The sequence below is a fragment of the Nipponia nippon genome, unplaced genomic scaffold, assembly GCF_047370975.1.
Source record: "Nipponia nippon isolate SJK-2023a ecotype South Korea unplaced genomic scaffold, ASM4737097v1 scaffold_5, whole genome shotgun sequence".
Taxonomy (NCBI): Eukaryota; Metazoa; Chordata; class Aves; order Pelecaniformes; family Threskiornithidae; genus Nipponia; species Nipponia nippon.
The window spans coordinates 10,701,970-10,716,000 of NW_028262369.1; the positions used below are offsets into that span (position 1 = coordinate 10,701,970).

Consider the following 14,031-nt stretch of genomic DNA (forward strand, 5'->3'; position numbering starts at 1 on the left):
ATTGACAGTTACATGGAAGTCCTTTAACACCCCTCTGGCAACTTGCTCAGTCTGCTAGACAATATTCCTTCCACACCGATAATGTTATCAAAAATATTGAAGAAAACCAACTGAAAATAAAACCATCAACATCCTTTAGTTGATCCCATTATCTGTCTCTAAAAAAAGGTTTTAACACCTCCCACATGGAACAGCAGCTTCAGTAATTTGGCAATGATAACAGCGCATAATCAAGAAACATGAGGCTGTGATATGTGGTAATACATCCCATTTTGTGTACAGGAAGAGTTTTGTTTAAGTAAATATATTTTCTTTTTAAGTACCTTTTGGATTACTTGGTATTAGGTTGCTCATCCCATTAGTCTCATCTAGTTACTACAAATGTTTAACCGCAGAAATAGTAAATGGGTGAATCAGAAGATTCCTGATGATGGCAGGCTTTGTATCTTTGGTTTTTTGTGATGGTCATGGTGCATTTGAAGATAGGGAGTAACTGTGACTAACAAGTAGAACAAAGGATCGGAAGGTTTGGTTATTTAGCTTCTACCAGTGACTAATTCACAGCTAACCTTAAGTGTACCATCATTATAGAGCAGTGCTCTGACAAGTCCTTTTAATGGTACGCTGCCATAACTTCCCAGATGATATTACAACGTGATGTTTTATCAGTAAATTACATCAAAGGCCTAACATTCAATTATGATAGGGTAGGTTGGGAAATAGAGCAGTCTGCTATGTTTAAAATGCAATGAATTGTTGTCACGATTGAAATGAGAACACGCTTGCATTGTAAACCTGCTGATAGGCTACAAATGAAGTTTTAAACTTTATGTGTGTAGCTGCTATGAATCTCAAAATCATTTACGTATGGAATTTGCATGAGGTCAGTGACAGATCTCGGAAGTACCTTAGACCCTAGACACTGTAGTGACGGGTACACCGGGTTTGCCTAGGTAGTTATACCACAGAAGTACAGTGTAGTTTGAACAAGCGTCATCAAAAATGTGGCTATAATGTCAAGTGGAAGGAGACACATTCTCATCCAGAGGCCCCAGCCCTGATGTCCATAGTCAGTGGAGGGAGATTTGATAGACTGAAAAATAAAGGATTAACCCTGAAGTTTCCACTGGATGTTTATAGGATCCATAGAGAAAGACCTGGCTGCGTGCTTGTCACCAGCATCAGTGTTACATCAGTACAGAGCTATTTAAATTGAGATGGTGGCTGTTTGTACACGAAAAAAAATTAATGTGTTACATATTGCACATTACACATCACTGATTTTAAAGGGAAAGGACCACGTTTGGCCTTCCTAGTCCATAAAATCTACAGCCAGCCAGACGAGGAATACTTTGGGACTGCTTACTGTTTTATATTACTTTTAAAAAATAATTCACAATAAGCAGCATAATGCATTAATAATAGTTTACTAAAGCAACAAAAGAGGAGATTGTCTTCCATATCATTATTCAAGTAAAATATTTCCCTTGGAAGAAAAACTAATTAGAACATTTCAAAAAATATGGGTCATTTGGTAGTACAATTAGTGTCTTCAAGCCAGAGAGAGGGTACCTGGGGGTAGACGCAGACTTGGTAAGAGGAAAATAGTTTAAGTACATCTCCGTGGTAGGAGAAAAATTCCCCTAGAAAAAATTCTCAGCGACAGAGAGGGATCTAGGTTTATGTTGTGTCTTCCTGGACATCATGTTCCCGGTATTCCTTTGAGCACAAAACTTTCCTTTCGTGAAGTCCCAGGGGTGCACTCATCGCACATTTCTTTGGACAATCTGTGCTCCCAAAGTCGTTATATAATCTTGACATAATTAGCCCTCTTGCTAAATTATTTGGAAAGTGGAAATCTAGTTTGTTAGTCGTATGGTATTTCCCTGTGTCCTCACTACGCAGAGCCCGATTGCTTAGGATTAACACTTCCATCTATGCTACTTAAAACTGTCACCTCATTTTCACGTACTCTAAATTCAGCAGAATTACAAACCTAACCCTACACCAAAATAATCTTTATTTCCGAATCCGGCTTGTATCGTTAATTTAACAAGGTCACTGGCAGCCTTGGGAAGGCACAGGCTGCAGAGGGCAGCTTCTGCCCATCCCTGTGCCTAACGTGAGCCCGCCGCGCTCCCCGCTGCGGAGGAGCTCCCGTAGCCCAGGCCCGGGGCCCGGGGCAGGGAATCGGGACGGCCCCGGGCGGGTGGCGCGGCTCCTCCGGGGCAGCTCGGGGAGCCAGGGCCCGCTTGTCGCTGTTCCTCTCGGGATTCCCCAGCCGGCCTCTGGCACAGGGCCGAGCGGCGGGGGCAGCGAGGGGACAGCGGAACGCGGGCTGCCCCGGCGGAGAGCCCGGCCGCCGCCCCGCGCCGGCTCGGTCCCCGCGGGAGTCCCCAGGCCCGGGCTGGCCGGGAAGAGCGGGGCACCGCCGCGGTCTCGGGGACGCGAGGGCACAGGGTTGGGCCGCTGCCCCTCTGTGCGGGGGGATCCCCGCTGAGGGGCCTGCGGCTGCGGCAGGGCCCGCCACGCCCTGCCCGTGCCGGGGGCTGCGGCCGCCTCAGGCGAGGCCCCTGCCGGAGCGCGCCACGCCTGCAGGCGGCGCTGTTGCCGCTCCGCCCGCGTGTCCTGCGCACGGGCTCAGCCAAGCCCCTCCTCCCGCTCCCGCCCTCGGGATCCGCGCCGCCAGCCGGTTGGCGGAGCGCCCCTTCAATCCGAGGGAAGCTCCGCCCTCTTCCCGCCGTCCGGAGTGCGGCTTGATTGGCAAACGCGCTGCGCCGTTCTCGCGCCGCAGCCTTCGCTCGCCCTGGCTCGCCCTGTGCGGAGCGACTGGCTGATCTGACTGTCAATCGCGGATTAGCCCCGTCCCAGCCAGTGATCCCTCCCCCTGACCGTGAGGCGCGGGTTGATTGGCGCATTGGGCTATCAATCAGCAAGGCGCTGCGCCCCCTCCCGGTCAGGTAGCCCGGAAGATGGCGGCAGCGGCGGCGTCCGCAGGGGCCGGCGGGGTTCTGTGAGGGGAGCGGGGCGGCGGGGTCCGATGCCGCGGGCAGTCGCGCCGTGGAGGCGGGGGGCAGCGGCTGCCGCGGGGGCTCGCCGGAGACGCTGAGAACCTGGAGCCCCTCGTTCAGCGCCGAGCGGAGGGGATGCAGAAGCGCGGGGGGCTCGGCGGGGGTGCCGGGCGGCGAGGGGGCGGCCCGCTGCCCCTCGCACCCTGGCGCCCGCTCGGGCTCGTCCTCGTCCTCCTGCTGTCGCTTCTCTTGGGGAGCGGCGGGGCGGCTCCGCTTCCGCGAGCAGGTGCAGGTGAGGCGCGGGAGGCGGCGGGGTGCAGCGGGGTCGAGGGAGCGGCTCCGCGGTGGGGCCTGCGAGGGGAGCAGCGGCGGGGGCCTCGGCGCCAGGTGCCTGCGGTCGGGGCCCGCGGCTCCGGGGCGGCGGAGCGAGGGGACTGCGGGTTTCCGAAGCCCCGTCCCTCCCCCGTGCTGCGGGCAGGGCTCCGCGCCGCGCTCGGCGCTCTCCTCTCGCCGAAGCGTCGGGAAGGGCAGGGCGGGTGGATGGGGCTCCCCCAGGCAGGGGGCTGCGGCTCCTAGCCGGGAGGTCACCTCCTGCGCCTGTGTCCCGCTGCAGGTATCCCTGCCTCGTTACATTGAACTACGTGCTTGCCCTCGCTGTGAGTTTACCCACGTACGTTCCCTCTGTAGTGGCTACCGTTCTAGCCTATACAGACCTCGGCGTGGTTTTTTCTTTTTCTTATTTTGACTGTGAATCAGTGGGGCTCCCGTTCCTGGGTGGAGGCTCTTCAGGGCAGACGGCGCTTCCCTCCTTTCCGGCCAGATTAGTCGGATTCCCCCCCGGCCCCCCCGGCCCAGTCTCTCTAAATAGTCATGTAGTTCACACTTACTTGCCTCTTGCGTTAGGTAACGCTAACTTCCTTCAATTTTCTTGCTTATTTTCCTGTTTGTCTTAAAAGCACAAACGAAAAAATATGTTCTCTCAATCGTATGAGTTACTGATTAGAGGTTTCTTAGTACCGATAGGTAACAACCATCTCTTTGATTCGGGTTTGTTGGTTTTTTTTTTTTTGTATTTCACTGGGGCTTGCAAACATAACATTGTATTGGGACTAAATTTTGTTAGGTTTGCTTTGAATGTGTACTGAGATTCATTTTTAGCCCTGAAGAGTTGAACAGCTGAAATAGACAATATGTTCAGAGAGGAGGAGGAGCCGTGGGGAGGGAGAGATCTGAAGCACAGAGATTAGGTAATTTGGCTGCTGTTCCACAGAAGGTATCAAAACTGGGAGTGGAACCCATACTTCCTTTATTTTTGGCCCTGTGCCTCTTTCCCAATTTTTTTTCTTCCCAAGAACATTTCCAAATTGTTCATAAGTTATTCCCTCTATCAGCCTTCTTTGAGGTCTTTCTTACTTTCTATAAAAGTAAACTTCTGAAAAAAAGAAAACTGTCAGTCAAATCTGTATTTCCTTTGAGGCTAGATGATAGTTTTCTCATTTATGAAATACTTGAAGTTTGTCCAAATAATATTAACTTGTCATCAAGCCGTAAGGTAAGACAGCAGAATCAGTTCTGTGTGGAGGTCTTTTCCACCTTTTGTGTGTCTTACTTATCCTGAAATGCAGTTAATTTTTCTATTTAAAGGTAGATGTCAGAGTGTCTGTGTCAAGTGTTGTCGTCTTTTTTCTTTTTTTTTTTTTTTTAACAGAAATTCCTCTTTGCTATCAAAACTATACTATGTACCATACAAAGCTGGGAGATCAAAACATAACTTCCACGACACTGGTAAAAAGCTTCATTCTCAGAATGAAAAGTTGATTGGACAAAATGCAGAAGATAGTATTAAAGTGTTGGGTTTTTTTTAATTTTGTTTTTTTTAAAGGCTGAATCAGGTATGCTAAGTGCGGTACTGCTAAGAGAAGTACTTAACATGTTGTGATATTGGACTACTACAAAATTAATGAGATACCGTAATTTTATATGTTGTCTTTGGTTATAATTTTAGCCCAAAGTATGTATACATGGGATATTATCTGAAGTTTAGCAAACTGTGCCAAATCCTGTCGTGGAAAACCCAGTGAACTCTAGGAAATGAAATTGCTGCTTTCTGCTGTATCTTTGCCCATATAGTAAGAAGCAATGTATTCAGATTATTTTATTGACAGATATTTAGTATTTAAACCTTTAAGGCCTCAAGAGGAACCTTGTTTGCCAGTTTCACTGGCATCACTTTTGCTGGGGAGACTGCCTACTGAATGAAATAATGTGTGCAAATGGGTTTGTGTGCAACAGATTCTCAGTCTGCAACATGTCTCGTATCATCACTACAGCGGTAACCAGTTAGAAAGCTACAAGGACGTTTTTTTTTTTTCCTTCCTTTGAATAGGTTACCAGTGGATGACAGTAAGACTGTTTTGTCTTGAACCATTTCTGTCATACTGGGCAAATTTTATAACCTGTCTGAAGACAAACCTGTGACTTTATTTTGCTGAGTTAAGAATCACCAGTTGTATTTAGAAACAACTTCAGCTATATTGTGAATTTCTCTTTCATATATCCCATGACAGGTTGTTTTGATTTCCTGTATTGGGACTGGCAATCGCTGATGGTCTCCATTCTGGGCCTTGGCAGTTTTTGTAGTTTACTGTGATGCTCAGTCTGATACATAAGAGTTGTCAACTTGTGAAGAATTTAATGGGCTTTCCATAAAATAATTAGTAACTGGTTTCAGAATTATTTCGGGACCCCACAATTCTTCACCTAGCAAGAAGGGTTGCTTCTTTGACAATGGAGAAACACTTTCATGTGTGTTGGCCCTGAGCTTGTTACAGGAAAGGTGGGAATCCACAGAAGAAGGAGGAAAGTGTCTGTGGTTGTTGTAGTGAATTTTGCAGAATAGTTGATGGAATACACCCATAATAAATTAACTCCTCTTTTGGGGAGGAAGCTGGAAAGCAGGAACTGGTGACAGGCAGGTTCTAGCAAGACTGGATTGGATTCCTTGTTCAAAAATGCTCCATTTTGCAGAACTGCTGTGGAAGTATGCCAGACTCTGTGACTGGGGAACTGTCAAGTTCCCAGGGCCTTGATCGAGATGAATGATGCCGCTCTTTTTAAGTATGGCTTCATAGTGTTTGCAGATGAAGGCGTGCATTGGTGATGTGTTCTGTATTTGTCTTGCATTTTTGAGGTTATGTTTCTAAACTCATTTTAATTTTTTTTTCTTTTCAACAATAAGGGGTAAAGGAAATAAGACTTTAACTGTTCCCCTGAAAGGATTCTAGCAATTATTGTAGGAAATAGGAAAAACAAGGTGTTGAAGGTGCTGCTAGCTAAAAATACTTTGACCAACTTAGATTTAATTTATTCTGTGAATGGAAAAGGAGGATACTGATATGTACTGTGGTAGTTCTGAATTTAAGGTGTCACTTTATACTGGAGGTGAGAGCTGGGGCAGGTCTGCTGGCAAGGAGTCCATAGAATGAAGCACTGTAGTTGTTTTGAGCCTGTGGAGTATTAGTGATTTTTACCTGAATGCATTGGGCTGAGATGACTTCCACTTTTTTTAGTACTGTGTGACTGAAGTAGGGGCATTTCAGAACTACTTTTTAGCAGCACTGTTTTGCAGCCAAACATAGTGCATTATAATCTGACACGTCTGCTTTACTGTGCTAAAACTTTACATTTACATTCAGGCTCTCTTTCTGTTCTTTTGATGTGGATTTCCATACTTGACCTTAATTCAGCTGCCTCTCCAAGAAGGTTGAGAATCTGAATCAAGGGTATGTGTGTAATGTCAGACAAACTATTTCTATCATCTCTGTGCTATATGAAGTCTTTGTAAATACAGAGTAACAGGGACTCAAAAATATTCTTATTTTCCTGTACAACTTGAATAGGTGGTAGCATTTTTAGCAGGTGTGTTCAATTTTACATTTGTGATGAATTCTGTAGTCTGTTCAGTTGAACTGTGGCAGCTGGACTGGTGCCTACATGCTTTCTTGGTTTGTGCCGAGAACCTCAGTCTTGGGACTTCCCTCCTGGACCAGTTGAACGACATGGCAGTGAGTCCTTGCTGATGAGCTCGGTCATGTACAATCCAGGAAAAGACACTTAAAAATTGGTGTATAGTATCCAGAGACATCCGTCTGGAGTATCTAGGTGTTCATGCAGCTATATCTAGTACAGTCAGCTGGCCATAGATGACAAGTTAAAACTTTGAGATTAAACCACTTCTTTTTATTTGTGAAGATGAGCTCTGGAGCATATATATACTCTTGGAAAAATTGCTGCTTTTGGGTTGCTTTGGCTTGATGTTTCACTTGGAGTTCTGTCAGACCGGGGCCCAGTTGTGGTCGTGGCCTGTGGTTTGGTACAGTGTAAAATGTATGTGACACTTGCACATAATAAGAAAGGCAATTTTCTAAGTATATGCAAGTTAGCAACTCGGATCACTTGAAGTTGAGAAAGATCTTGCTTGTAAAGTGGAGATTTTAATTAGTGGTATACACTTTTCTTGGGAGTGGTCTAACTTTCCTCCCCCTTTCAAGCACTAAACTTGTTCGCTTCTCTCTACATTTCTTTTTCTAGCTTCTGTCCCAGACGCCTAATAATTGTAGAGCTAGAGCTGCTAAGTTGTCTTTTATCTTTTGTTTCTGTCTGTGAGTTTGTGACTCTGAGGTAAGAAGCCAGCCCTGACTCTTTGGCCTGCAGGGATGTTCCGTGCAAGGCTTTGTTCACAGGCTTGGTCTACTTTCTCTGCCTCTGGCTGTGAAGTGTCTGGACTTTGCTACAGCTAAAGCAGTCCTTATAGGAGGAGGTCACTTTCTGAGGTCTTTTCTCACGTCTTGAATGCTTAGGTGTATTTGATAATTCCTCAGGTATCATTGCAGCATATTAAGATAGTGCTGATCAGAGACAGTCTAAAGGTATGTTGTCATACCATCAGGCACAAGTCATTGGTTTGAAAGGGCCCATTAGTTCGTGCTGATTTTGCCCTAGATCCTGTATAAAAAAAAAAAAAGTTTGTGTTACATAGTGAGATCCAGCATTCTATATGAAAAGCACAGAAGACAGTTACATTTCTGGGGGCTACTGAAAAACTGTCAGGCAAATTTGAGTAGAAGTAATTTCCTGGACATTTACTGTAGTCTGGCTTCAGTGACTATCCACGTGTGGTTTACCTGCGCAGGATAAAGGGAGCCTCAGTCAGTATAATGCCAGAGGCTGCAAAAATCATAGTTCTCTGTTTCAGTCCTCAATGCTCCAATTCTGCAGCAGAAGGACAGCAGATGGAGTACTGGAGTGTTCCTTAGGTTTTATTTTGGGTCTGCCTTTCTATTTGGTGTGTGCATCTACTAGCTGGAGCTTGATATGGTTCTGGATACAATTTGCAATAGCTTCCGTGCTTTTCTCACTCTGTATAAACTTTTTGTTTTCGTTGTACTGCTGTTATGAAAGGTCTTGAGCAACATCAGTGATACTAGAAATGTTTTGTAGACGCTTCATAATGGGAAATGTACAGAGCGTGTCAGGATAGTTGTTTCAGTCTACACGCGTAGTTCAAGCACAACCTGTAGCAAGGTGTTGTGCCACATATAGCTTAGGCAAGGTGATGGTGTGAAGGAAGTTATGTCAGTGAATTGTCTTCTGAGGGATTTTCAGTACAAAATACTGGTACAAAGTAACACCTTGTCCAACACTACTACACTTAGAAAAATTTCCTTAGTGGTAAGGAAACATCACTGCAGTGACTTAACAGTGACGTGACTTTTTTAGGATTACCTTTGCACCCGGAGACTTCTTTGGTATGAAAGAGGTGTAGAAAGTTTTAACAGTAGACTTATGAGTGCTGTTTTTTAAGCTTTCAGCCTGTAGACCAGATCCAGTTCTCCAAAATCAGTCATTTGTCCTATGGCCTGTTCTTCTTCCTAGGGATCCTTCAGCTACGAATAGGGATGAGAAATAGAGCTGAATAAGCTCTTTTGGCAAAATGCTGCTTCTTTCTTTCTTCCCCACGTTTCTTCACCCAGTCGTACATCAGAGTTGGAAATGCATCTACTGTAAAATCAAGATTCTAGAAAATCCCATCACATAAAGGTTGCATGTATGGATTCCTTTCACGTGAACAGAAAGAAATTAATGTCTTCAAAACCAGTATATCTTAATAGGTTGTATTCCCGTCAAATGGTGGGAGAAAGAGATACTGATGGTTTGCTTTCCATGCTGCAGGTACTTCTGATGGTTTGAGATACCATGATGTGTAATCTTCTCATGCTTCTTTAAATGATTGTGGTCTACCCTGTTTAAAAAAAAAAATATATATATATGTATATACAACTCCTGTGGCTCACTGTTGGGGAAATGGTATTGCAGATGAAAACATACCATGCTTGAGCAGGAATTAATTGTCAAAACCAACATCTAGCAATATAGAATAAAGTGTGCTCTGCAGAATTTTTTATTTTTATATATATATATATATATATATACACACACACACATATTTAAGAATCAGATGGTACCTTTGCAAGATAATAATGCTACCCAGATTTTCCAGAAACACTGCCATGAAGCCATAGGATACATAATTATTTAACGTGTATATTTTTTACCTTGTCTTAAGATGCCTTTGTGCAAACATGAGATTCTAACACTGAAACTTCAAACAGATCTCTCTCTGTAAACACTTGAAGTACTAGCCTATATTTAGTCCTTATTAAAATTGAGCAGTATGCTGTTGTGTGACTAATTCTTTGACATTACTGGGAAGGCTTGTAGGGTAATAGAATAAGGACAGGAATGTAAAACTAACCCCAGCTCACAGTTTTACTAGTTACTGACTGTTCAGCCAACACTTAGGCCAGGACAAGTGTTCAGAAAAAGTGAGGATCGGAGCTGTGTTGTTCTGAGGCTGCTGTACTATATGAGAACCCAGCATTGCCCCAGATATTCTTGCCTTAGGGTGTGTAACCTGTGCCACCCTTACGTACAAGGTGGACTTAAGCAGTTGTAGAAGCTCATTTGAAGCACACTGTAAAAGTATTTAGGGGGAGCATGGGATAAAATAGTTTGAAAAAGCGTTGGCTTAGATTGCGGGATAGACTTCTTGTATTCTTTGTAAGGACAAATGGGAGGACTGAGATAATTTGCCAAGAATTGTTGACATAGAGTTGCACATCCAGTTGTGATATGACGTAGCTAATATTTCTTCTTGAAAATATTGTAACTTGTTGCATAGGAGTAATGACTTCAGGGTCACGTGTCCGCAAAACACATTTAACTATGAAGCTGGCTTTTGTCACTGTAGAACTATATCTGGAACACAAGGTGGGTTGGAGGAGTGTGTCAGAGTTTTGGGTTTTTTTTATTGCTTCATGGGGAAAAACTGTAGGAAATTGCCACTTGCTGTCTTCATTACCCTTACTTCTGATGATTAACTGTTACAAAGAAGAAAAGCTGGTGGTTTTTCAAAAGAATTGTGTCTGCACATGTATTGGCCTTTCATCCTACCCACCTATAGGATAAGATAGGTATTGTACTGGACAAATTGAGTAGAGGGGTGAAATATTTCAATTTATATCTAGAAGAATATAGTAACAGAATAACCTGTATGTGACTTTTGATTTTATTTTTTTTTTGTTCCGCTACCTCTGAAAGTCTTGTCATCTTACTTGCATCTTTCTAAGCATGAGACTTTGATTTAGGCCATGTAACACAATTCAGATTTAGGCAGGAAATAGTTTTATTGACAAGCTGTTAATTACTGCTTCTTGTATTCAGAAAGATTAAATACAAGTGTGCACAAGTGACTTGGACAGCTATAGTTTTAAGTCCTTAAGCGTTTTTTTCGTGAGACTATATCTAGTAATTAGGATTTTCCATAGTTTTAAGGAAGAAGGGAAAATAAAATCAGGTGATAAAGTGCTTTTGCATAAAGATACATTTGTAGTATCCATGCTAAAGGTTAATTCTGGTAGTTACGCAAACTTTGCGTTATCCAATATAAGGGTAGTTATAATGTCACGAGAGGATAGGCTTTTGACATAACTCTCTACAATTAATAAAATTTTCAGTAGTTTGTTCCAGATTATTGTTTTAAAAGTTTAAACATTGGTGTTTACTTTGAATGGCAATAAATACTAAAAAATCTGAAAGCAGAAAAAGTTCAGGTATAAACTGAGAACCTCATGAAAGTCCCTTAAGGAGTGATATATACGTGTGTTCTTAGGGATTTGCTCAATAAAGGAACATTTCCGGACTCTGCCTGAAATACTTTGGGCATTTGGAAACAGTTTTAGATTTCATTAAGGTGCTGGCATTGTGTTGAGGACATCGAGTCAATGAAAGCCGTCTGAGATCTTGAGAATGTTTCTTCTTGTTGTACTGGTAATGGTCATTCAAATCAAAGGGCTGATTGGAATTTGGAGTGCCTCTCTCATCCTGAAATTATCTTCTTTTTTTTTTTTTCCAAAAGAATGTCTGAAGTGTGAATAACACTCCTTCAAAACTTGTGTTAAGTTGTTTGCTTGTGTTGTGTCTTAGTTGAAGGTTGATGGTGATTTGAATGCAGTTCTAATAGTATTTTAAAGCCTATTGTAATATAGCACTGCACAACTAAATGATGGTACTGCGCACATTCTGCTGAAACTTATTCTCAAAAGTGGTGCTGGTTTTTGGTTCAGTTGTTAAACGGAGCATAGTGGGGAGAAAACTGAGATGACGGGAATGCAGTAACTAATGGAATGTGCTCTTGAGGTTTTTTTTATGCAATACATGAATTGCAATGCATGTTGTGCTTTACTGTGTCATACGAATCGGACATTACACAATAGATATGTCTAAAATTGCTTTGAATAGGCTTTTGCTTTAGTATTCTACTTGTTACCACCAGGCTATAAATTCTGAAGGCCTACAGGTATCTGTGGTTTTTGCCTGTTAGTAGCAAACCTCTGAAGATTTCAGGGAGTAAATAAATGCAGGAGAAACCCTTTGTGAGGAAAAGACAAGGATCTGAATCTGACTTGTGAAGAACTGGGTAGGAGTCAAGAATACTTTGCCACTTAATTGCTAGCATAGAAGAGACTGACAGCATTATTTAGGAAAATTGGGATAGCTTTTAAAATCATATTTAACAAAAACACTATAAATTAGAGTGATATTACACTTTTTAATCTGGTTACATTAATATCCATTAAACGCAGAGTAAGTAAACTGATCAAGTTTATGAAAGATACCATGGAAGCAGCTGGGGAGCAAAGTTAGATTTGGTCATTCATTAGTATTTTAAAGGCTGCTCTGTTCCGACCTGGTGTTGTAAAGTAACATCTCGGTTTGCGATCGTATAATTTGAGGGTGTCCAAGAGACGGTTTAAGTGACTGCTGTCATGCTAGATTTGTGCTGGAAATAGTTATAGCTATTAGTGCAGAACTCTTGCTTGTGCAGTGGGACTGTCGTCGCATAGCAACTACTGTGCTGAAAGCTTAAAATCAGATACTCCCTTGAAGTTCACTGTTCCCTAATAATGCTTAATTTATCTGGGCCTTGCACTGCCTTTATCACAGTAGTGAATGTCTTTTATTAGCCTACTCAGTAATGTCTGTCATGTACATTTACGTTTCTTTTTTCCCCCAAGCTTAGAACTATGCGGTGTCATGCATTTTTTTTAGCCCAGTTTCCTGGAGGTTGAGACCTTAATAACGTGATTAATCATATTGAACCAAATTTGAGAGAGCTGGAGTTCAAGCGTCATGGCCTTTCATAACCTGGTTGTAGCAGAAAGGCAGGCCTACCGTCCCTCACATAGACAGGCAGGTGCATCTGGTCCTGTATCCTTCTGCGTGGTGGCTGCTGGTTGGCAAGTGAATGTGGATGGACCCTTTGACCAGCTGGCATGCCTGTTGCTCCTAACTAGTGGTAGCAAAGGAAGCCACAGGTGCATGGGATATGTGGGTATTTGAAAGTACTATGGGCAGACTGGGAAATTGGGTAGAGAAGGAAACCAGTTCTAGTGAGAAACAAACTTCTGTTTGCTTAGTTGTTGCATTTGGTAGTCAGTGAACTATCTTATAAAGAAAGTAGACTTGAAAGAAACTTAGGAAGGTATAGAGAATTCTGACCTATATAAATTGCTTTGAAATGTACTTTGTATGAAAATAACTTTTTTTCCACCCCTTGAAACATGCTAATACATACTGAAGTGTATGTTCTCATGTCTATACTTGATCCTGAGAATGTCAGCATAATTTATCACCAGTGTTTTTTCAGTGAGCATGTTCATGTACTTGCCTGCATACAGGGTTTGACTCAGATGTGCTGTGCTCAAATTTAGACTTCAGTGTAAAACTTGCTTATGAAATGGCAGTCTTCAGAGGTGCTGAAGAATCTGCTTCAATAGCTGTTAATTACCTACCTACCTCAGCCAGGGCTTTGAATTGTTTATGTACTTTTAAAAAGTGGGTAAATAATAGCATAGAATCGGTATTTAATGTGAGGCTTTGAAAAAAGACCGTATATTCTGTGCTGATAATTTAGGATCCTCTAGATGCCATTTTGAGATGGAACGTTTACTAGCATAGAGTTATTGTAAAGCATTACGTCGTGTTAACCTTGCAGTAACACATATAGTAACACAGACACACTGCATCTCCTGCTTATTTTAATATAGTAGTGATATAATCCAGGTCTCTTCCTCCTGCTTAAGTAGTTTGTATATACCAGACCAAAGTAGTCTAGACTCTTTGTATAAACTGACAGGAAGCCTTATATTGTTGGCATTTTATATATAGTATTTTTTGGATCTGTTTTGCAGTTCCTTTCCTAAAGAACAGATTCTGACTTCTGGATAGATACTAAGATGCAGAAAGTTGTTAGTGTAGGGTTACATTAAATATGGTAGGTTTTTAAACTGAGATGATATGCTGAGTGAATTTATTAAATTCTCTACTGTTAAAATATATTATGTTAAGAATCTTAACTTAGGCATTCATTGTGAAAATGTGAGTGATATTTATTGGATTT

At 42.7% G+C, this 14,031-nt stretch overlaps 1 protein-coding gene across 1 annotated transcript in view; it reads left to right on the forward strand.

Moving 5' to 3' along the window:
* Nucleotides 1-3,019: 3,019 nt before the first annotated feature.
* Nucleotides 3,020-14,031, forward strand: part of LMTK2 (lemur tail kinase 2) — a 44,548-nt gene continuing 33,536 nt past the window's right edge. Inside the window, exon 1 of the mRNA XM_087730856.1 lies at nt 3,020-3,303. Coding sequence (XP_087586982.1) covers nt 3,147-3,303 — 157 coding nt within the window. The 5' untranslated portion in view covers nt 3,020-3,146. The remainder of the gene's footprint in view (nt 3,304-14,031) is intronic.